The 23,274-nt window shown below is 46.6% G+C and overlaps 1 protein-coding gene across 13 annotated transcripts in view; it reads right to left on the bottom strand.

The window, feature by feature from the left end:
• Positions 1 to 1,427: 1,427 nt before the first annotated feature.
• The window catches only part of TANC2 (tetratricopeptide repeat, ankyrin repeat and coiled-coil containing 2), a 379,268-nt gene continuing 357,421 nt past the window's right edge, over positions 1,428 to 23,274 (bottom strand). For 9 of the 13 annotated variants that reach the window (XM_045044003.1, XM_045044006.1, XM_045044007.1 and 6 more), the window contains 9 exons: positions 23,024 to 23,157; positions 21,710 to 21,833; positions 17,354 to 17,529; positions 16,906 to 17,038; positions 16,318 to 16,347; positions 15,392 to 15,483; positions 13,234 to 13,380; positions 10,651 to 10,751; positions 1,428 to 9,058 (listed from right to left, as the gene is read on the bottom strand). In XM_045044003.1, the coding sequence (XP_044899938.1) occupies positions 7,102 to 9,058; positions 10,651 to 10,751; positions 13,234 to 13,380; positions 15,392 to 15,483; positions 16,318 to 16,347; positions 16,906 to 17,038; positions 17,354 to 17,529; positions 21,710 to 21,833; positions 23,024 to 23,157 (2,894 nt within the window). In that variant the 3' untranslated portion in view covers positions 1,428 to 7,101. The remainder of the gene's footprint in view (positions 9,059 to 10,650; positions 10,752 to 13,233; positions 13,381 to 15,391; positions 15,484 to 16,317; positions 16,348 to 16,905; positions 17,039 to 17,353; positions 17,530 to 21,709; positions 21,834 to 23,023; positions 23,158 to 23,274) is intronic. The other 4 variants (XM_019818074.3, XM_019818080.3, XM_019818072.3 and 1 more) reach the window with 3 other exon arrangements.

Below are 23,274 nucleotides of genomic sequence, written 5' to 3'. Positions count from 1 at the left end.
GCTTTGAGAACAAGACGGGATTCCACTTGAGAGCAGTTCCTAAGACCCAGGCAGGAGATGTGTTTATATGAAGTTGGGCTGGATCTCACGCTGGGATACACTGCGCTCCCGTCACCTAAAACAAAACACTAGTTAAAGGGACCCCTGCAGCAAATCCTCTGAGGAGTAATCCTTGGGGAACAGGAGTCCTTCCTAACATTTATTTTCTGTGTTCTCCAGAGGTCTTTGCTTTCTGCATCTGTAGAATCTTTCTCCTGAATCAAGGCTTCTGTGCGAAACTTCATTTGCTTAAAAGCATGCAAAGCACGTGGCATGATACATGTCCCAAGCTGATCGCTCAGTCAAGATCACAGCTGGCTCTCAGTGTGCGGGGAGAAGCAGCTGGCCCGGCTGCAGGCTGTCTCACTTCCGGCTCTTGTGCTCACTTCCAGATCAAGGGTCTTTGTGTTTGTGAATATTCAAATGATCCCAGACACGGAGGTCACTCCTCTCCCTCTAGACACGCATCTCCTCTCCTTCACCTCCTCAGGAGTCTCTCACCTTACTGGGTTTGGAACCCCCCAAGTCCCAAAGTTTTCAGACCAAGCAGGTGGTTGCTTCCGGAGTCCTCTCCTCTCCTCTCTGAAGGCCACTCTGGCATCTAGGGTGCGTGACTGCGTGCCCGGAGTTTTCCTGCTACCCCGGCTCTGTTTGGGGGAAATGGATGTGGTTATGCAACAGGGATGTTTGTTCAGCACAACGTGGTGTCTAGAGGAAGCGGTCTCTTCCCTTGCTTGTCCCCGCAGTAGACAGAGAGGTACCAGCCGGGCAGGAAACCCGCAGCCTCTCCATTTACGATGCAGCCGTCTAGCTCTCTAGATGGCGAGGATGGCAAATTCTGGCCAGATTTCTGAAGAGAAGATGAAGCCACTGGAAGCAGCTTTGATGGAGTTAGCCTCAAGGACTCTAGCTGGGGCTGGCTGTCCCCTCACCTCGGGCTCCCACTGCAGCCCGCTTCGGGCAGCAAGACAGGGGTGCGGGCCTCAGCTACTACAATGAAACAAGAAGAGCTCGGTGCTCCCTTGGTTTGGCTGGAGAGAAACTCACCAAAGAAAAAGCCTCTCTTTCTCAGCGGGCGCTGCCAGCCTTCACTGAAAGGCCCTTAGAACCGTCTTTTCTTAGCCACAGATCTCCAGAGCGCCTACAGTGCTGTCCCAACTCCGAGGAGGTGCTCAGTCACTTCGCTGAGTGAATACGAGCCCAAAGGGGTGACTTTGCTTGTTCCACAAGAGACCAACCAAATCATCAGGAATGTGGCCTCTGTCTCAACCTGCCAAAGTCGTGTCCCTGGGGGAGGGCTCCTCGGCACGGCAGGCCTCAGTGAGGGGGAGCCTGAGTCAGCCCCCCGGGCAGGTATCGTAACGTAAGGAGAAAGCACCACAACACCGTGTTTTTCCAAGTGTTACCCTTTATAAATAAGTACATTTGCTTTCATACATACAGTTCATTGTACGGATGGCGATCTGTACACATGGGCAGGAGAATGCATTCATTTACCTTTTCACATCTACCTCACACAGCTCACATGTACAGACAATACAACTGCTCAAGCAAGTACAGCAAAGGAAAATGTCTTTCCTTATACACAGGGGGCTAGATGCCTCTGTGGGGTGCGGGACATCCCCACTGCACGAGTTCACAACTGTGTGGTGTTCAATATATCGGGAGAGAGAACAAACATGCATTGGATAATATACTGTACAGAGAAAGTCCTTTACATCTGAGTCATAGAAAACCTAAAGGAAAACTAAGTGCATTAAAGCTTTTTCCAGCAAGTGTCTTGAAAGGACAGCAAAGAGGAGGAAGAATCAAAATCATATTAGTACAAATCACTCTTTAATTGTAGACTGTACATGTCTGTACTAATTAAAATCATCTTGGATTTGGAGGAGACAGAACAGAGACGGAGATGCTGCGCTGGATGGAAAGGAGGCCATGCCTGAGAATGGCACCTGCCCTGAGCCTGAGGAGGAACTGGCCCCACTCAGCAGGAATCAGCCAAAGGAAAAAACAAAAACAAAAATAAACTAGAACAGGAAGTGTAACTTACAGGATTTCCAAAATAACCTGTGAATGGAGGAGAGATCTGGAGCCGGCTTTTCTATCTTTTTTTCCAGTAAGCTGGTACACAATAAGGCAGGTACATTCAAGTACTAAATTTTCCAGAATTAACTCTCTGTCTGGTCCTGGGGACCGAAGGGATCGAGTGGAGTCCCCCTAACCAGGTGTTCTGGTTAGCGATTAGGCAAAAGAAAACTCCAGCCAGTAAGTGCTACAAAAACAAAGCAGCTAGGCTCCTTCCTGTCCACAGAGTAGGTCTGTCTGAAAAACAAGAGTGATGCTGGCCTGCATCTATATGCATTCAGCTAAAAACCTGACAGGTCAGCTTAGTGGAGATTATCAGAGTCAGCAGGAAGAAGTGAGATGGTATGGGTGAGGAAACATGAAAGTAACACTTGATTTTTGGTGTCCAATTACGCATTCATTTGGTACTGACTTTCAAAGCTCTGACTGTGGCCATCACGTGGCCACAAGCATCTCAGGGTGGTTCAGCAGCTGTGAGGCATTGGACACCGAAATGCAGGTTACCAACACTTCAGCCCTTGAGTGGTCTGTGTTATAAAAGGAGTTGATGAAGACCCAGTGATTATTCAAGTAGCTCTGCACAGTGGCTCCACCATTCCCATTGTGCTTGTGTCCAGGCCCCCAGCCAGCCACCTTTTCTTGGGAGCAGCCAGAGCTGAGTTCAAGGCATTGCATGGTGAAGGTTTCCATGACACGTCTTTGTAGGTAGCTCTTACCCCTAAGCCCTTTTTGTTCATTGTTGTTAGTCATGGTAGATGGTCAGTCTGGAATTCCTAGAGGAAAAGGAGAAAAAGCCACACCTCCCAACGTGCGCGCAACGGGGCGGCACAGGCCTTGGTGTGGAAGCAGCAGCAGGCTGCCTTTGCAAGTTGGCTTCGTGAGAAGTGGGCAGCCCAAGGACAGACAGACAGGGTGGGAGAGGCTGGGACGGGGAGGGGACACCCTGCCCCCTGGGGAGCCTGTTCCATTTTGTGGCAAAGGTTCAGTGAGCAACTGGTTTTGTCCAAGGCATTTCTGCAGTAGAAAAATAACTATTTTTGAACCAAACCACCCACCTGTGACATCTCTGGAGTTGTACAAGTTGGAGGCCAAGAGGAACTGAGAGGGGAGCTCATGGGGAGTAAAGGAGACTTCCTCATACCCACCCGGCCGTCAGAGGAAGGGAGTTCTAGTCAACATTCTCCGGGCCTCTGCCTGGCTGAGGGTCCACAGCAGGTAGCGGTCAAAGAGCTTATCTTGCCACGACTGGCACGGATGCGTGAAGACCCCTTTCCAGGTCTTTGTCCCCTCCTTCCTGAACCCTCTGGGCCTGCCTGCTGCCCTGGAAGCAGCCCCTCCAGAGGACGCGCTGCCGGTCTTTGCCACCAGACGAGCCTGGTGCAGAGCCACAGTGACACCTAGTGGTAGAATATGGTTGAAGCAAGGTGACGTCTACATAACCCACTGTATATGACTAAAATCTAAGGAAAATACTTATGGATATTAAATTAGATACTGGTTAATTTTTCTATTGGGTACATCTCTGGGATATAAAAATACCAATATTTAGAGAGGGGTTCATAAACTACTATACAATATAAGGACTGAGAATACCTTTCTCTAGGCTGTTCTGTTTACAATAATTTAGGAAAAGTGTTTAATAATCCAGGCTTAACTAAATTAGCAAACTTGTATCTCTGGACAACGACCTGGGGTACTGTACATGATTCTAATTAGTGGAATTTTCCTGAGCCTTCGAGTTTAAGTTAAACACATCTAGAAAGAGGGGCACGTGGGAGAGGAACAAGAAGGGTTTGTGCTCTATTAATTTGGGGCTTTAATAGTGCACGTCTGCAACCCGGACAAGATACAACAGCAGATACAAAATGGTCTCCATTTTGTCCATGCCAAATTCTCATGTTACACAGGTTTTCCCTTTACTTTGTAAATAAACATTAATTTTTAATTGTTAATTGTGTGCCTTACTGATCCAGTAAATAAAGTAACCATGTCTCAGGAGTCCCTAAGAAAATTGCTGGAAAAGCACTTTAAAATCACTGCAAATATTTTTTGTATTTAAAAATTCTTAATCCTTTTGATGCTTATATACAACAGTTATTTCTTGTGCTATAAATGTTGTGATCCACTGCTTGATTTCTTTCCTTTTTTTCCTTTTTTTTCCCTTGAAAGATACACTAGAAGACAAGAGCGGTTCTGCTATTTTCTAATGAAGACATTACGCACACTTAAATATCCAGTATTTATCAGAGTTACAAATTCAAACAGTAAAGTGCACCCATTTATAGACATGATGTGATGGAAACCCATTAGTGCAAGAATTCTGGGTGAACACAAACGTACAATTTGGTGAGAAACCTAGAGGCTAAAGTTTGTTACCACTGTCTCCATTTCAGGGTGTGTGAATTGGGTGACTGGAACTTAACCAGTTTCATCTGAAAAACTTCCCCCACCAGAAGCCAGACACGGACTCAGTGCTGCTGGGGGAGAGGGCGTCTCCGGGATACAGTACTAAGATCATCCCATGGCAGTGAAGTAGCACAACAGGGCATGGGCAGTCAGCTGAGCAAGGAAAAATGGTCTCCTGCCCCCAATCAGGTCCAGTCGGCATTTTCTAGTCAAACTCAACCGGCGCCCAGTAGTGACATTCACTCTCTCTTATAATGGCTAAAAAAGAATGGCATTTTGACTGTTTTAAGTGTTTTGCCCAATAAGGCATAGACCCTAAATCTCCGGTTTGTCCAGGAAAGCCGAGAGAGACCCTGGGGACAAGTGGCATCAGTGGCATGTCTGGGAGGTGCAGAAGCTGCTCGCTCACCTAGACAGCTGAGTGCAGGTGGTGTGTGTGGCATTCCAGACACACAGGGGCACTTTCCTCACAGACACGGACATCTTTCAGAATGTAGCAGCAGCTCCTCAGTGAGAGGTGGGCAGGGAGGGGTGAGATGCAAAGGGCCCTGGAGGGCTGAGACCTGGACAAAGCAGGAGCTGGGCTCTCGGCTGCAGGCTGATGCTACAGCTCTACGCTTCCCCTTCTAGATGGAAGCAAGAGAGGGGGAAGGGAAGGGAAGGGAAGGGACAAGACACTGGCGCCCACCCTGGTCTGAGTAGGAAACAGTCCCTGGGCATCTGAGAGTGGGAAGATTCTGGGTCTTGAGCTGGCCCCGAGACAAGTCCTGGCCTGTGTCGGGCTTGGGGGCTGAGGGGTCCGTCTATTTGGCAGAATCTAAATTGGTAGAGAAATGTTTCTGATCTCAGCTGCATGCTCCCCAGGTCTTAGTGATACTTTCAGAGGACACTTACTATGACAAACAGGTCTGGTCACATCTGGATTTTTATTCAGGAAACTGCCCTTCCTATAGCCCTTTCTTTACTCACAGAGCAGAATGATTCGTAGTAACAGAGAACTGATTCTCTGTTGTTCAGCTTCTTAAGTTCTAAGAGCTGATGCGCAGTCAGTACCAGGCCTGTGCTAAGGCTTTGGTTTCAGTGTTCTTGCTGTCCATCTTGTGCTGGCCTCAGTCACGCAAAGGACTGGTCAGCAAACGACCTCAAGACACAGAAGAAGTGTGGAGGGTAACTGCATCAGAGGACCTGCTATCTATCTCATGTTCCCCCACCCAGGGCTGAAAGGGGTCTGTCTGCTCCCTGAAACACTTCACTGTGCCTGGTTTTCAAAGATCACTCCCCAAACCCTCCTACCTAGAGAAAGAAACGAAGAAACAATCCCTAGAGTAAACAGATAATGAAACTATAGATCTTGAAACGGAATCAGACACCTGGCATGGGGTGCAACAGTCCTGGGTGCAAACTCCAGGAATAAAGTCTTACAGCCCCAAGAGAATTCAATTTGCTTCTCAAAGAACCAATTTCTTCACGGTACCATGTGGGTTTAAAAGAAAGAGGGCCAGTAGAACACAATGTGGCTCCAGGTGAAGACCCGACAGGACTACTGTACCAAACTTTGGCGAAGAGTTTGCTTTTATGAGATATGATGCTCAGTGATGTACCAGGACTTAAAAAGTAGACTTCGCCAAGACAAGAGATTTTCTATAGCCTTTTTCTGAGAATCCAGAACAGTCTTTCTTCCTCTCTCTTTCTATGTATTTATGTATCCCCCCCCCCATGGAAAATCAATAGCTTTTAATAGTTAATTGTTGGCTAAAAACCTAAAGGATAACTCTCAGTGGATTATTTAAAAAGATCCATGATTCTCATCCAATTTCCTTGGCTGGGTGAACTATTTAAAGGGCTAGTTGTTCTTTAAATATTCATAAAATGCTTCTTGAAAAATCAACATAGTGACATTTCAAATAATTATATATATATATATATATATATATATATATATTTTTTTTTTCTTCTAATTTAATCGACCTGTTTCTTCTCTTTCTCCTTGATCCTTTTGCCCCCGTAGGAAGACCAGCGATAATCTAAATGAACATTCTAGACCTGATGACTGCAGGGAGCTGGCAGTCCAGGGGAGGACACCATGGCACAAGAATGCACTGGGGTTGGCTATTTGGATAACACTGGATAAGAATGCAAAGGCAAAGGGGCGTCATACTCTTTCTAAAGTTCCTAGAAGAAAACGAACAAGAACATCTTATTTTTGTAAAAAAGGAGAAAGACATTTACACAACAAGAACATCAGTGAAAGCGATTGTCTCCTGGAAAAAGCTGACCAGTGTGTCTGATCTCCCTGGGTTAAAGCACACGGCACAACAATCTCCTCGCTGGCATCGGAAGAGAGGGAGAGAGCATGTGGCTGGGGCACAGACGAGAGAAACTGAAGTCCTGGCTCACGGGAGGCCAGCTTCCCAGTCGGCTGCATGCAAAGAACTCCAGCACGGGGCTGCCACCTCTAAACACCACACAGAAACTGCATGAGAAATTAAGCCAGAGAACTACCTCAGATGTGGAAACCAAGCCTGAAGATGTGCAGTGAAAACATATGGGTCTCACTCCAACGAACGTCTTTTAAACATTAGACTCCACAAATGGTCTCTTTGGTTTGATAGGGGATGTCTGCCCTTGTCGAGAGTCCCGGGACAGCTGCCGGTACAGGTTGTCCTGATATGCCTGAGCCACAGGGAGGGTCCGCGCCACCTTCACATCGGGGTATGAGGAGGCCTGGCCGACTCTCTCCAGGAGGTCTCCGCGGGACCCATTAGCCAGCATCCCATGGGGGCTGTAATAATCGTCCTCCAGCAAATGGCCATTCTGTGCATTGTTGGTTTTGTTATAAAAGGCAATGTTGCTGATGGATGATGGTGGACTGAAGGACTCAGGCTGAGGCAGGTTGCCTGGAGACGTGGGACTGAGAACGGTATCCACGGATGACACGGCCCAGGTCCGATTCTGCTGGTGAAGGTGGGGGTACTGTTGAGTCCGGGCTGTTTTATCTATGATCCCCATGAATGGTGTGGTCCTGGATCGGGTGGGCTCACTGGGGTAACCTCCCTGAGTGGGAGACACCGGTGACAGCTCGTCACATGACCTATCATACGCCGGTTTTAGTGGGATCTCCATTTGTTGAATCGAGGAAGATGGCCGGAAGGTAGGAGTGAGGTTGGAGGCTGATGAGATACTATTGCTAGATGGAGAGAAGCGCAGGCCTACGCTTTGGGAGTGCAGCAGTGGCCTGGGAGTTGGTGGGTGGGGCTTGATTTCATTAGGGTTGACACTAATAGGTCTTCTGATTAAATGTGACACATCAGGGGAACCTAGTTGGCTGGAGGAGCGCTCCAGATCTAGTTTTGAGTGACAGACCGGGTAATAGGATGCAGACTGGCTACGGCCAATCTGTGGTGTCTGGCTGTATCTCATACCACCTCGATATGCTGAGGAAGGTCGCTGTGGAAGGTCTTCTTTGGTCAACCCTCCATGCTGACAGATGGCACCTGCACTCAGGCTGGCCTGGACGTGCTGCACGGGCCTCCCATCCCCTACAATCCCCCCAATTGACCCTTGATAAACCAACCGGCTCTGACTGACTCCCATGTCTCCTTGCGAAGACTGGTATTTACTAGCCATTGAGTGGGCTACTTGGCCATAGGCCCCTGTGGAGAGGACGGTGCTTGAATGAACCGCTGAGCTGGGCTGGTTGCTTCTCACAATCTGGGCCTTGGCAGGCTGTAGCCTGAGCCCTTGCTGGGGAACCGCCACAGGAAGCTGAGGCATCTGATAGGGCCGCTGGGCCATTTTGGATAATGGAGATTTTGGTCTGCCAGGAAGCTGACTAACATTTGTTTCTTGCTGATAGCGCACGGGTGAGCCCGACTGGGATCTGTAGACACTCATGCTTTCAGCTGGAGGGCTGGCCCGGTACTGAGGGCCTCTACGGAGGGGGGACGGAGGAGGGCTTGGATAGTCCTTGCCTGGCCCTCCCACGGGAGGGGGGCTAAAGCGGTAAGACCCGCTCTGGTGGGCTGGGGACGTATGTGGTGGGCTGGGCCTGTAATGAGAGTTCTGGTGAGTTGGAGAAAGAGCGGGTGAGGTGGACTGATAGCTCTGTCTTGTGGGAGAGCCTACAGAACTACTGGAACGGAAGTCAAAGACCTGATGCGAGCCGAGCGGTGAGCTAGAGATGTAGGCTGAGTCCCGATGGGCTGGGGAGGAGGGCGGGCTCTGGATTATCGGGAGCCCCTGACTGGGCCGAGCTTCGGTCTGGAGGCCAATGGAGACGTTTTCAACATCCTGTTCCAGGTACTCCTCCTCGAACATATCCTGTACAGAGTATACATCTTCGTGCTGTGCTTCGGGTTCCGTTTCTTCTGGTAGCGGCGGCTGAGGCGGCTGCTGAGGCGGCGGCGGCGGCGGCTGCATCTGTCGGCACTCTTCCTCCACGCGCAGCAGGAGCCTCTGGATCTCACGGTTGTTTGGGCAGAGCTTGATGGCCTCGTTCAGATCCTCTAAGGCTGCTGCAAACTGTCTGCTTGACAAAATGTAAACACAGGAACTGGGGTTATTCTGAATCAACGGGAATCACCAAGAGCTGAGGACCACGGTCGCTATTTTAGAGAACTGGGGTGGCATCTGTGGGGGTCTGGGGGGTGGTTTTGTTTGATTTGTAAGGAAGGAAACAGGTAGGCTGTCATTCTGGAAGAGTCCAGAATGCTTCCTTAGCCCGTTTACCCTCCATCTTCCTTCTGGCCTCTCTGGGATTAGTAGAGAAATGGCCCCATTTCATCAGTCCAGCCAGGCCCTTCAGGAAGATTCTCTTAGTGCCCAAATGCACACCAGGCAGTATCAGAGTTGGGTGGGGTTGTCATTTACAGGGTCACTGTCAATTAGCTTAGCAACAAAACAGTTAACTACAATATTTAAGAATCTTGCTGATCCAGCATAATTTTTTCTTTATATTCTCGATATTTTGGCTCCGAATTTCAGGCCTGTTCCGTCCTAGGCCAGAAGACTGTCCTCCGCCCTTTTCTTCCCCTTGCACCCCAGCACTGTTGCTCCTCTGTTCTGCTACATCAGAGCTGGGCAGGTATGACGCTTGCTGACTAGGCAACTCGGATTCTAATTTACAGATGAGGACAAGAACTCTCAGAGATATTCCCATCCTCTCTATTAAGATTGCCCAGGAAAGGGGCAACTGGCCTTGTGGGGAAGGAATTATCTGGGGAAAAAGAGAATTTGATAGGCAAGCTTCTGTAAGGACTCTGTTACCCCAGCTAGTTAAGACTAATATTTCTGCCACCATCATTGCTGAGACTTAACCTGCATTTGGTTTTTCAGGACCATATTCGCCCCTGGCCACAACACTGACCCTGAAGCAGTTCTTTCCCAGGCCATGTTAAGGAGAAGGGGAGGGCACTGGGCAGGAAGCATCGAGGACAGTGACAAGTTATCCAAAGATCAGTGATGGCTGGTTCTAGGTCTTTCTGGAGCCTTTCCTTCCCACTGGCCAAGCCACAGCAGATGGACACGAGGGATGGAGTTTCTCTTGGGCCCCCTCAATCCTGGCAGCAAGGACCTCCTGTCTCCATGAGTGTGTGGTGTGGTGGTGGTGGGGATTTAGGTGAGGAGGAGGTTTGATGCCACCAGACTTGAGGAGAGCCCCAGAAGGAAGACTGAATACCACAGGGACTCCTCAAATGCCTCTAGGAAAAGAAAGAGGAGCCTGTGGTGTAAGTGACCCATCCTATGTCTCTAAAAGGGCCAGGAAGATGTTTTGCTTATGTGACCTCTTCTTAAGTCACCAGTGTCTCTTTATGCTATCTGCTTTAGGGGTTAAAAAGTGACTGAGATACGGCAGAGGCTTCTTGGAAGAAGGTGCCATTCTCCAACAACGCAAAGGCATTTTTCTCCCAAAGTGAAATGTTTTAGAGCTCCACAGCCCTGAAGACACGCCAGTCTTAAGCGGAACTCTGCGCTATGGGAGCCATCCCCAAAGCTTGGCCCTAAAAGTCCTCAGGGATAGACACATTTGGGTACATAGGTCCCAGGACGGCCTACATGGCTTTGGCCGGATTTTCGGAACAGAGATCTCTTGCTTTTCACCCTCTCTCTCTCTCTCCTCACCTGCTGCTGCGTTTGGCCCTTGCTCTCGCATAGTAAGCTTCATAAGATTTCGGTTTCAGCTCCAAGGCCTTAGTAGCAAATTCCTCCGCCATTCCAAAATCCTGTCATTACAATAGGTGTGCAAATGAGTCATTGAAGAGATATGAAAAATAGACAATTTGGGAATAAAACAGATTACAGGTACATTTGTTTGACATTTATGGATGGAACACCTGGGATTCTCAACATGCCTGGCACGGCTCTAGCCACGTGGCCCAGACTGGGAGTTCCTTCACCTTTGCCCTGTGTGGCCCTGCAACAGCTCCCGGGGAATTTATCTGCCCGGAAGCATGAAGATACTTTTAATTTGCCTTCTTTCTGCTGTTCTAATGAAGTTCTTTCTAGCCCAGAAGCCAGATGTTAACCCAGTGAAGCTCCTGAAGTTGGAAACCGGGACTCTTGTTACACGGTGTGTGTGAGGCAAACACATCCATGTACCTCACGCAGGCACTCATCCTACCCCTGGCTTCCTGTCACACCCACTATTCCTCGGCTTCCTAACGGGTGAGTAAGCTCCAGCAGGATGAGGTCTGCATAAAGGAGAACCGCACTGACCATGGAGACCAGATAGGGTAGGGACCCCAGACAGACTTGGGTTCAGGCCTCTGGTCCCCCCTGGAGCCCCTGAGAGGGTGTGCCGTGTGTTCTCACCCATGTCTACTCTGCAAGTGCAAGTAAGTGGGATGACGCATTGGAAAGCCCCCGATGCGGTTTCCGGCACATGGCGGAGGCTCGGTAACTGGTAGTGTCCTTTCTATTTCACAGGGGCTTCTCTGGCCTCTCCTTCTCTGAACTGGTTCCCTACTTAGATGCATTTAAAACAAAAAAATTAAAATAAGAGAGGGCCAAGGCTATGACCGGGGTCTGTGTTGTCCCCTCATCTCTTGATCCTGAGGGTCCCTGAGGGTGTGATCTGAGGAGTGGGGGTCCCTGAGGAGTGTGGTCTCATGTGTCCTCCTAGGAGAACCCTGGGAACAGGCACCTGCGTAACAGAGCCATACGTTTAAAGGCAGCCTTCCATACTAAGCTAAAGACAGAGTGCTTTCTCTTCTTTCAACGTCAGAGCCTTAGTACAGTAACCTCTGGTGACATGCGTGTTCCTGAGGCGGAACAAGGGCCTGGGGCATGGGTAGAAATTAACCAGAAAAAGTGATGGGCCATCTCTGACTGAGACGCAGACCTCAGGTGTTTGGTTCAGTGTTGGTCATGGGAGGTGGCTGTCACCTGTTTCTGAGCAAGTGTGGAGCTCTACAGAGAGGAAGTGTTCCATCTTATGGGAGTCACCTATTGCTACTCTGTTTCCAACCTTACCCTTTTCTTTTGGACAATCACCATTTCTGGCAAGATTTGGAATGCTTCTAAGGAGCAGATTATTTGTTCAGGCAAAAGAGAAGGCAGCAGGCTGACGGCAGCTCCTAGCTTCATCTCATTCTCATGGGTTGCTGCCACAGGGGACCCTGGGTACTGCTGATCTGGTTATGTTTCACAGAAGGGCCTCACTGCCTTCCCCTGGGGTGTCCTCTTCCCACAGGAACTGCTACTGCGTTCCCCCTCTCCTCAGCACCTGGGGCAACTCTGCCTCCTTGGGCCATAACTGTGTCCTCTGAGACACATGCGTCTACAAGGCTCTTCTCGTTGCCAGGGTTTAGACGGAGGATGTGAAGGTCATGTACACAACTGCTAGCAGACCCCTTCTCTGGAAATGCCAGCAGACCCCCTGCCCCTGCAGCTGAAATCTCACTTCTGCACAGCTGAGCTCTCTAAGTATCAGCATTCCTGTTTGGCGTGGATTGTTTTTAGCTCCTGAAGTAACTGTGAGACCTCAGGCGGGGGGCTGTCAGAGATTCCTGACACGATCTCAGCTACTCCCAGTCTCTGAGAGAGGGTTCGTGGCCTGGGAGCATCTGTGTGTCACAGGAGCAGTGGCTGAGGGCATCAGAGACGGTATGTGCGTGGCAGGTGAGAAGGACCAAGTACTACGTGGGAGATAACAGAGGACCAGGAAGAGTTCTAAGATTCCCTCTTTGACAAGAATGGACATGGCATGCTGGAGTAAAAAGATGAGGAGAGGAGGGAAAAGTTCAAGACTAGCCTTTGAAATAAACCTTGAAGTCCATGGTCCTGAGCCTTCTTTCCAGCCCTGCCTTAAGTGACTAGGGGTCTATGAGAAAGGAAGGGAGTGACTAAAATTCATATCTAATTGCAGCTGGAATTCTAGTGACCACTGCTCTCACATTTTCCCAAAGACCAGAAAACTGACTTGGGGGTAGGAGGTAATGATGATGGTATTCCAATCACTTTCAGTGGGAACTAAAAATTCAGAAAGCTACCAAAGTGCCCACAGCGTTAACTTTTTTATAGTTTCAGATACGGATTGTACTTAGACTTGATTTCTTTCAAATTGCAAATGTCAGTGCTCTGTGAAGGACAACCAAGTTCCAAATGGGGCAGAGAACGATTTCAGGGGCCTGGTAAGAGCCAGTGAGTGACACGGGCTGTCAACTTCCAGGGCTGTAGAAAGCAGCTGGGAGGAGAGGGACTTACGTTCATTTTCCTGCGACATCGAGAGAGGTTGAGGAGGAGAGACACCTTTAGTTCCCGGAAGGTTTTCAAGTCCTCACCAAACCCTTCTCTAGGGAATTTCTTCAGAGCGTACTGGTAGCGCTGGGCAGCTTCCTTTACTTTACCTTTCTAACGGGAGTACAAGACGGCAAAACACACAGTTGGTCTGCTGAGCAGCTGAGGAGGTGTGGCCCCACTCCCTTCCTCCTCTCTGCAGCAAGTACTAAGTTAGCCCTCCCAACCACCAGCCTAGGGAGTAGGTCTGGCCCTGGTGGTGAGAGCAGAGGGCCCAGTCTTTTCAACAGGAAACTCGCCTGGCAGGAAGGGCAAGGTTGAAGGGGATACCCAAGACCTAAGCCAGAGAACCAACACCTGGAACCTCCAGCTTCCCAACTGGATTCCCAAGAGACGGACCTTGCTCATTTCAAAGGAGCTTTTTCTTGACCTGATCTCCCTGGGACACACATCATTTCCTAGTCTCAACCACTCCAGAGTTATTACTACTTCTTTACTTTTGGCCTGCCTGGAAAGTTCTTTTCCTGTTTGATGTCCCACCTTGCCAGTCCCCTAGGAGAGGTCATTCTCTTCCTTACAAGGAGGTGGGAGCTAAAACAGTCTAGCTGTTGCTTCCCTAATCTCAGTGAATAAATAGTATCAGTCAGTTTCCCCCTGTTTTTAAAAAAGGGTTGGGGTAAGGTGGTAGTAGAGAAGAGAAGTTTAGAATGTGTGATCCATCTGTGCAGGAGGGATTTTCCACCATGAAGTAAATCCCAGCCTAGGGATCTGGTCACAGGGGCCTTGAACTTTTCTTACATTTTGTATCTGAAAATCTATCAGCTGAGCTCAGAATGATGCACGAGGCATCTCCCATTCATTTAGCTGATCTTAATCTACTCCATTCCTTCTGTACAGCTGCAACTCCACCAGGGATCCTGACCTTTTGATTTTCTCTGCAGTACCATTCATTAAAGACAGATCTAGAGTTGGCCAAGGTAGAATTCTGGGTGGGAACAGCAGTAGCTTGCCTAACCTCATTAGGAGGTAGGACTCCTTGTCTCAGAATATCAGAAATTATATTCTAACCAGGGCTTAGATTCTTGACAGCAGTGCTATCCCAAAGTCCTAGAGTAATGAGACCCTTCTTGGAAGTCATGTGAAATCCTGGTTGGGTCAGGACTCAAGTTTCGTAGAAGCCTGAGAGTCCTAGATTATCATGACTTTCACACAAAGGGTCCTCAGGAAATACAACCCTGCTCTCAGGAACTCTGTACGCTTCTTACACAGGGATGGGTGGGACGTGGAAATAACGTGCTACATAATCATTCCCCATCTTTGGGCCCAGGGATATCTCAGTGAGGTTGGATTTGTATTTACCTTTAGAAGAAGATGCCGCTAATCTTAACATAACCAGAGAACTATGACATGTAATTTTTTTTTTGTCTTAAGTTTTATATACTTGAGTAATCTCAACCCACAGCGTGGGGCTCAAATTTAACAATCCCGAGATAAAGAGTCATGTGCTCTTCTGACTGAGCCAGCCAGGCAGCCCCTGACATGTAATGTCCTTATGGGACTTCCTAGAGGCCACAGGAGTGAGTCTCTGTTAGGGCTATGGAGACTTCAGCTTCAATTATGAGTACAAAAAGACTCCATACTTTCTTTGTTGTCATTGTGAGTGACTTTAAGCAAATCTTATAATTGCTATTTGTCTCGATTTCCTTATCTTATTCAGGGATGCTGACCAGTTTTATCACTACAGACTTTTAAAAACCAATGTATGTGTTAAATATGAAAGCAAAGATCAATGCCTCTTTCCAGTACTATGTATCTGTACTACATAATTTGACTTGTCCCATGAGTTTCCAGCAGATTCCATGCAGAATCTATGTAACTGCCTATTAGTAACTAGGTAAAATTTGGTGTTTAAATTGATCAGCTGCAGGCTTATGTAGGCTACTTTTGCTCTCTTGTTGGGAAATTTAAAACTCAGGATCCTCAACTTATGAGCCCATCACTGAGGGATGGCATTCTCCCTCTGCCTCTAGAGACAAGGATGAGAGTGTCAAGACTTTAGTAGATTCTACATATAGAAAACAGTCAGTGGCTGCTTTGAGGAAACTTTGTTCCTTCCTCCTCTCACCTTATAAAACATGTCCCCCTCTTCCATCAGCTTGCTCAACAGGATGATCATGATGTCTGGTTTGGAGGTGGCCATCGCCCATGTGGCTGGACCTGTAGTGTACAGGATGCATGATGGGTAAAAAACTCAGACAATGTAAGGGTGGTAGGAAGCTAGGTGAAAAAAACATCCTGGGGGAATTTCTGCTGAGAGAACAACTTGCTCCACAACAATTTCCTCATCTTTCAGACCTGGGAGTATCTTAGGGACTCCCACTGCCAAGAAGCTGCGTTGGATTTGTATTCACCTTAAAATAAGAATATCTGAACTGTCTGAGCCTGCACCACAGGAGGGCAGCAAAGCCTGTATGTTGTATTTGGGCAGGCCATGGCTAAGTCTGGAGTTATTTTAAATAAGGTAATTGGGAGAAAGAGTTTGCATTAAATGTCACCACAAGATTTAAAAAATCCAAAAAGGGCAATTTATTTTAGAACCTGGGACTCAAAATCTCTAGCTGTTTAGTCTCTTAATTTAAAAATCTGTACTTTGCAGAAGGGGAACCATTAAAGATTCTAAAGGCTCCCTTAATTTGTAAGTATCAAATAGGCCTCCCTGGGATTTACTCTGAAGCAGGAGTACAATTTGAATGTCAAAAGATGTGAAACAAGCCAACATTACTGAGGACGACTTTACCCACAAAGAGAAAGAAGAGGTTAAATTGATTAGTTTATAGACACCTGAATTATTTACCAACTAAGCTTTTCAGGGTTAGTTATCAAAAGTTCAAGTTATTCTCTACAACAGTCATTAAAAAAAATCTTCTTTTAAGGTGAAGTAAATTAAAAGATTAGAGGTGTAGGGAACTCATGCAGGCTAAATCAAAGAGGAGAAGGCAAAGCTGACCAAGCCATCAGACCACGCCTGATGCTGACAGCGGTGAAATATACCTCGTGGGCGACTCGGTAACGTCTGACAACCTTCAAAGAAAGGAGAAAACAAAAAGTTGTAGGAGAGGAAAAAAAAATGGATGAAGGTGAAAAAAAAAAAAAAAAGAAGGAAAAAGCAGCAGTGAGAGGCAGGCAGCAAAAAAGCCAGCATATCAGCCAACCCTTGCCTACAGGTCTGTGGGATGGGGGAGCAGGTGGGACAGCAGCAGCAGGGACTGCAGAGTCGGAAGCACATACAGAGCAAGGGAAAGCAGAGGCTCAGGGCAGCGCAGGGATCGAGGATGCTCACAGGGCGGGGCTGGCACAGAGGCATTAGCACTAAGATGTGCTTAAGGTTAGAGTAGCCTCCCGGTCAAGGCTACGTGGGGCATGGCAGATAACCATGTGATTCTGGACACAGAGTAGTGTAGACCATGGCTCAGATGGTGCTTGCTCTGGGCCAAGAGCCTTTCTGTTCACTTGGACAATAACTGGGCCAGGGCAGAGGGGAAACTACACACACTCACACCAAACACCCAGGGCGGCCAGACCACTGGACCAGTCTGGCCCCTGGGCACAGATGGTCAGCACCTTATTCCTTTCTCCTACCTATCTTGGCTCCTTTCTTCAGAAGAGTGACAACAACAGAAGTGTTCCGGCACCCCACAGCCCTATCCAAAGGGCGCATTCCGCTATAGTCAACATGCTCGATCATGGCCCCGTGATCCACCAGGAACTGGACCTAGGACATGGATCAAGGAGAGCAGTTAACACAAGTGCAAGGGCTCAGCGCTGCTCCACTGAGTCTGGCTGCTGCCTGGACTTTATTTAACCACAGGTCTAAACCAGGCTGGGACCATGGTATTTACAGGCCATTCCTGTATTCTTCGTCTTTAGTGGTGTTTTGAATATTCCTGTCCTCTAGCAAGTAGGGATTTGAGAACCTTCTATCAGAAATCATCTACATGTTATTCTACCCTTAACCCTAGATAACATTATGGACGGAGAACCTTCCCTAAGATCCCTATGACCCAGAGGCTTGTTTAAAGGCACTCACCACCTCGGCATCACCATAGAAAGCTGCCAGATCCAATGGGGTGCGGCCATTCTTGTCAGCATGGTCCGTAGCGGCTCCATTATCCACCAGAGAACGTACTACTGAGAGATGACCCTTCAAACAAGCCCAGCTGAGGGCTGTCAGCCCTTCTTTGTCCATGAGAGCAATGGAGGCACCTACAAGAGTAAGTATTAACACAAGCCTGAGGAAACCCAAAAAAACATGAAAATTCAGAGCAGGAGGGAAAGCTGGTACTTAAGGTGTATGCTCTGCCAACGCACAGCTTTGTTTCTGGTATGTGAGTGGTCTTTCAATAAAACTGTTAAAAAAAAATGATCCTACAAGCTTTCAGTAGAAGAGAGCCCAGTTGTTTTTACTGGGTATTCCAGGTCCTCCACAATCTACCCCCAAACTTCCTCTCTATGCTTAAGTTTCATTACATTACACCCCTGGGAGAATCCTCTACTTGGGCCGAATGGATGTGCTCACTGCCTCTAGACTCTCCCATAATATTCTGTATCCTCACTTTTGGTCATGTTTGCTTTCTCATGGGGAATCTTTTCCTTCCCCATGACCTGCCTCACTTCTACCCATTCTCTAGCAACCATTTCAAAATCCCCCTATTTCCAGGAAGCTTCTGATCACTGTTACCTCATCTTGAATCTGCATAACATATGTCACCTTATTCCGTTATTAATCTTTTTTACGTATCCTACTTGCATGTAATAAATTCTCGATGAATGTTTTCAGAACTCAGCAAAAGTCTTCCATTTGTAGTAGTATAAACTCCTAGAGAGAATCTTGTAAAACAGGAGGAGCTCAGTACATGTTTATTATTGGTGATAGTACCAGGCCACTTTCTCCCTCCCTAGAATGTGGGGGAAATGAACTCACGGGAAGAGCCTGAGCCCAGGCCACAAGGAAATTCAGAGTTTAATTAAACTTGTCAGCCTTCAGTGATCCCATCCCCACTCTCTTAGCCTCTTTGGTATTCTACATCTGTTTCTCTTCAACATTTGTATTTTCATCTCTAAGGATCAAGCACACTTGATACACTGTTTTGTAATTAGTCTAAAATTCAATATACATTTGATTCTTAGACTAGACTGTAAGCTCTTGGATGGCAAAGAGCCCGTCATTTCCTGGCTAGTTGTGAAGAGTACCTAAGACAATTCTTTTCACACAGTTGCCATGTTATACTAACTAAATTAGCATCAGATTACTGCATACAGAATACTTTCCAGGCTGCCTCCTCAGCTGGACAGGATTCAGATATGAGATGTGCCACAGCTGGGCTCAGGGTCTACTTGGCAGTTACCCGCCCTATCACCTTTGTATCCCTAGAGGTCAGGCAACCAGACTCTGTGGCTTTCCACAGCAGGATGAAGGGCTAGAAGGTACCATACCTCTAGCCCTTATGACAGCCATTTATGTATAAGGTTATCTTGTCATACATTGCAATTAAAACATTGACTCTAACACAGAATGGATTTGAATGTGGGACAGAACCTAAGGAGTTTTCTCAGATGCAACATCTATAAATTCCCTGGACAGAGCCTCCATTGGTGGAAGAAGCAGGATAAGAACGTTCTAGATGTATGTTACAGATAAGCTGACCTTCCATAGAAGAGGAAAGCTGGAATTTAAGAAATTGGAGATACACATTAAATAAACCCCTATATTCAATTTACATCCAAAATTCAATATGTAATCTTCCTCTTCTTTCTTTTCTTTTGTTTGCAGTTAATGGAATCATACCTCTTCCAAACATCCATTTTAACATTCTGGAGTTAGCTTCAACTCAACTATCCTTCCTACATGTAATTGCTCTTTATATCCCAAATCATTTTTTGCACTTGGCCTTTCTGTTCTATTCTAACAGCTACTGCACCTGGATTAGCGCCTCATTACTTCTCATCTATTCTATTACAATGCTTCCTAATTGATCCCCTGGTCCACTCTAATTTCTCCATCAAATCTACTATTCACACTACTGCCAGAGTGATTTTTTTTTAAAGCACAACTCTGGCATCAATTCTCTTTTAAAAAACCTTGAAAGGCTCCCCATTGCCTTCAGAATTAAGCCAAAACCTCTTTTAATCTGTTCCTTTTCAGTTTCTTTCCACATACGTTTCCAATTTTACTTCCCAAGAGCCGTCATGAGTTCACTGGACAACTCGCATATTTCTTTAAACCTGTTGTGTGTTGGTTCTCCTCCCTAACTTTTCATTTACGATCCCCTCCCTAAAACAAAACATTTTTCCTAGTCACCTTTCAAGGTCTGCCCTTTCCTAACTGAAATACCTTTATGAGAGCTCTTAGGATTCTTGGCTTTTCAGGTATTTTTGTTCCATTCCTTCCTTCCCAGATTACAGACTCTTAGAGGGCACAGACTATAGTGTGTTAGTTAAAAGAAAATCACTCACTGGCATATCACTAGAATAGTGTTCTGCGAATAATGTGGGCTACATACCTGTTTGTAGGGTTTGTTGCTTTAGTGGAAGTCTCTGAATTAAGTGTGAAAAAATGAAATACTGTGGATCCCTGACTTATGATGGTTTGACTTACAATTTTTCAACTTTACAATGGTGTGAAAGTGATTCGCATTTAGTAGAAACCATCCTGCGAATTTTGAATTTAGACCTTTTCCCAGGCTAGTGATGTGTGGGGACGGTGCTCTCTTGTGATGCTGGCTAATATCTGTGAGCCGCGGCTCGCCGGCAGCTGCACTAGCATGAGGGTCAACAGCGGATACACTTCTAACCATTCTGGGCCCACACAGCCATTGTTTTTCACATTCAGTACAGTATTCAATAAGCTATACAAGATATTCAACACTATTATACAGTAGGCTTTGTGTTAGATGATTTTGCTCAACTGAAGGCTGATATAAGTGTTGTGAACACGTTTTAGGTTGGCAAGGCTATGCTATTATGTTCTGTAGATTAGATGTATTAAATGCATTCTGGACTTAAGATATTTTCAACAAGATATTTTAAACTTGAGTTTATCAGGACGTAACCCCATCATAAGTTGAGGTCAGTAGTACAAAGACCAGCATGTCTGCAATGGTAAGGGAGAACAAATCTCTGGAATCTGTGTCTGATAAGCTTCTATTGGCATGTGACAGACACTGTGCAGTGATCTGAAGGTTATCAGTGGCTGAAGAGGTCCTGCCTTTTCCAGCAGACTTGGGTTGTTCTGGGACATTTACTCATGCCACATCTTATCCTGAGAATCTAGGTACGCCCCTTTTTCTCCCCCAACCCCCTCTTGGCAGAAGTGAGGATAGATATCATGAAACCAGACTTGTTTGTTGGCTTGTATGGGGGAAGCAAGAACCACTTTGCACACTGGAAGAGCAGTTCTCTGGTTCAGACCCAGTGTTATGAGTCTGAGGCTGTGGAAACAAACAAATCTTTGGAGGATATAGCTAAAGACCCAATTAATCTTTGGCTGAGTTTTAGTTTGAAATCTTAGAAGAAACCTTGTTTTCTTCCTAACTCAACTACCTGCTGCTGTGCTGGCCTGGGTGTGATTCTTCAGGGGGCTGGTTTCCCTGAAGTGTGCATGCCCAGAGATGTAAGTATCGATGTTTAGGTCCAGTTTGCTTAGAGGGAAGGCTATCTGGAATGGAATCATTAGGCTCCTCACAGTCTACTACCTTCTGCTTCATGTAAATGCTCAAACTCCACTAGATGGTACTGTAGAGTCACGTGCGACTTTCCCACGATACAAGTCCACCATCACGCACCTCTGTTTTGTACAGGTGATTGAGGTCAGAGCAATCAAAAGGAGCCTGAAACGCTTTTGAAGGTGGTGTGTCTACAATCTGCTTTATTATTTCCCATTCACCAGGAGTATATGAATGTTGGTTAATGTCAAAGGAGTTTATTACAACAGGAAACTAATAATATCCTGATTTCTCATATAGGGTCCCACTGTCAGCAACCGTCTTAATCTCTGTCTGCCTCCTCTGGATACAAGAAAAGTATTAGTTGTGGAGGCCTACAAGATAACTGATAAAGAAAAACTGCAGTCTTTGGAAGATGAACATCTGCTGAGTGTAGATTAAAAAAATCAAAGTTTGAAGATTACAGATTTGAGTTAAAGAATTTAGAACATGTTAGTTTGATTAGAATACCAAAAATCCCTCAAGCCATAAAGAAACAAAGACTATCAGAGTGAAAGGGTCCCACTGTATCCAACAGGAGAGGAGACAGACCTTCATATTTTAACCAACTAGATGAATAGTATCTATTCTTAACATCTCTTAGACTCCATCACTGGAAATCATGAATTCCTTGGGTTACTATAGGCACTGACCATCCCCAGCTCTGGGATCCCAGGACTGACCTTGTGCAAGTAGAAAGTCCACAGTTCCTAGATGGCCTTCAGAGGCAGCCATCATCAGCGGGGTACGACCCTGCTTGTCTGCCATGTTGACATCAGCTCCATGGGTGAGTAAAAGATCAACAATCTGCAAATGCAGAGAAACACGGACAAATTATCCAGGAAGAGCTGCTGGGCAGACACATGCATGTTGTTGCCTACACTGTGGAATCTCGTCCTGCTGTACAGGTGAGTCACCTCTGCATGTAACTTTCTGCTGCAAGAACTCCCTCTAGTGTCTGCACAGTGCTAGTACCACGTGATTTGATGTCTGACTCTTTAAAGGATAGCCACATGAAAATTCAACTGTGTATTTCTGACTCAGCCCCTGAGTAAAAGAGAATTTAAGATAAAAAAGGCCAACACGTAGACAAAGATGCTCTCATAATGGGAGCTCCAACATAAGTCACTACTTATGCCAGTGCCATTTTCTTGATCTGTAGGGGTTGTAAGCCTACCTGCAGTGAATACTTACGACTGAAGGGAATATAATAAAGTGTTCTTGATAACTCTTTAATACTGTTTGGCTTCTAGAGCCTTTTTTTCTACACAAATACTTCCAAAGATTAATACAAATATGCTTTCTTTTCCATCCTAAGTGTATAAATTAGCATTTATCTGGAATTCAAACATCTGGAAAGACTGCATAGCTAGAACTTACATACACCACATTTTCTTTTGGCAAGCCTGAGATACCTGCAAGCAAGCTAGCAGGGGTCTGTTGGGGTATAAACCTTCCAGAGAACCTGTGGATACTGTGAGGTATGAGAAGGAGTCACTCCATGACCAGGCCAAAAGTAGCTATTTCTTCTATACAATATAGATCATGATGTCTAAAAAATTTTTTTTAAACATTTATTTAATTTTGAGAGAAAGAAAGCATAAGCAGGGAAGGGGCAGAGAGGTTGAGAGACACAGAACTAGAAGCAGGCTCCAGGCTCTGAGCTGTCAGCATAGCGCCTGATGCGGGGCTCAAACCCACCAACTGTGAAATCAGGAGCCGAAGTTGGATGCTTAACCAAGTGAGCCACCTAGGTGCCCCCCACCCCCCGCTTTCTTAAAATTTTTTTGATGATTTTTTTTTAATGATGATGATTCTGAATGTTAACTTTCTGACATATTCTCAGTTAACCAGAATATTAATAACAAAGGCCCAAGTCGTCAAACCTGATGATGGCTGAGTAACCCAAACTTTGTGATTTTTTTGCTCTCTGCCTCAGAAGGCCCTGTCTAGAACTCACCCCTACGTGAGGGATTGGAAGTAGCTGCCCTGCTTACCTGCCAATGGCCCTGGCGGACAGTGCTGAATAGGGGCACTGCCCCTCGGCGGTTTGGCTGGGCCACTGCTGCCCCCTGTTCCAAGAGCAGACGACATACCTCCAGTTTGCCCCTTCCAGCTGCAGCTGTCAGTGCTAAGGGCAGAGAACACAGACTGAGAACAGGTGGGGCTTGTCCTCTCTAGCCCTCTATGTTAAGCACAGAAGTATATCTGTGTTTGATTAATGTAACTGCTACTTTACCTCCAAGAA

This window comes from Felis catus, chromosome E1 (genome assembly GCF_018350175.1).
Source record: "Felis catus isolate Fca126 chromosome E1, F.catus_Fca126_mat1.0, whole genome shotgun sequence".
In the NCBI taxonomy this organism is placed as follows: Eukaryota; Metazoa; Chordata; class Mammalia; order Carnivora; family Felidae; genus Felis; species Felis catus.
This window is presented reverse-complemented; position numbering and strand designations above follow the sequence as displayed.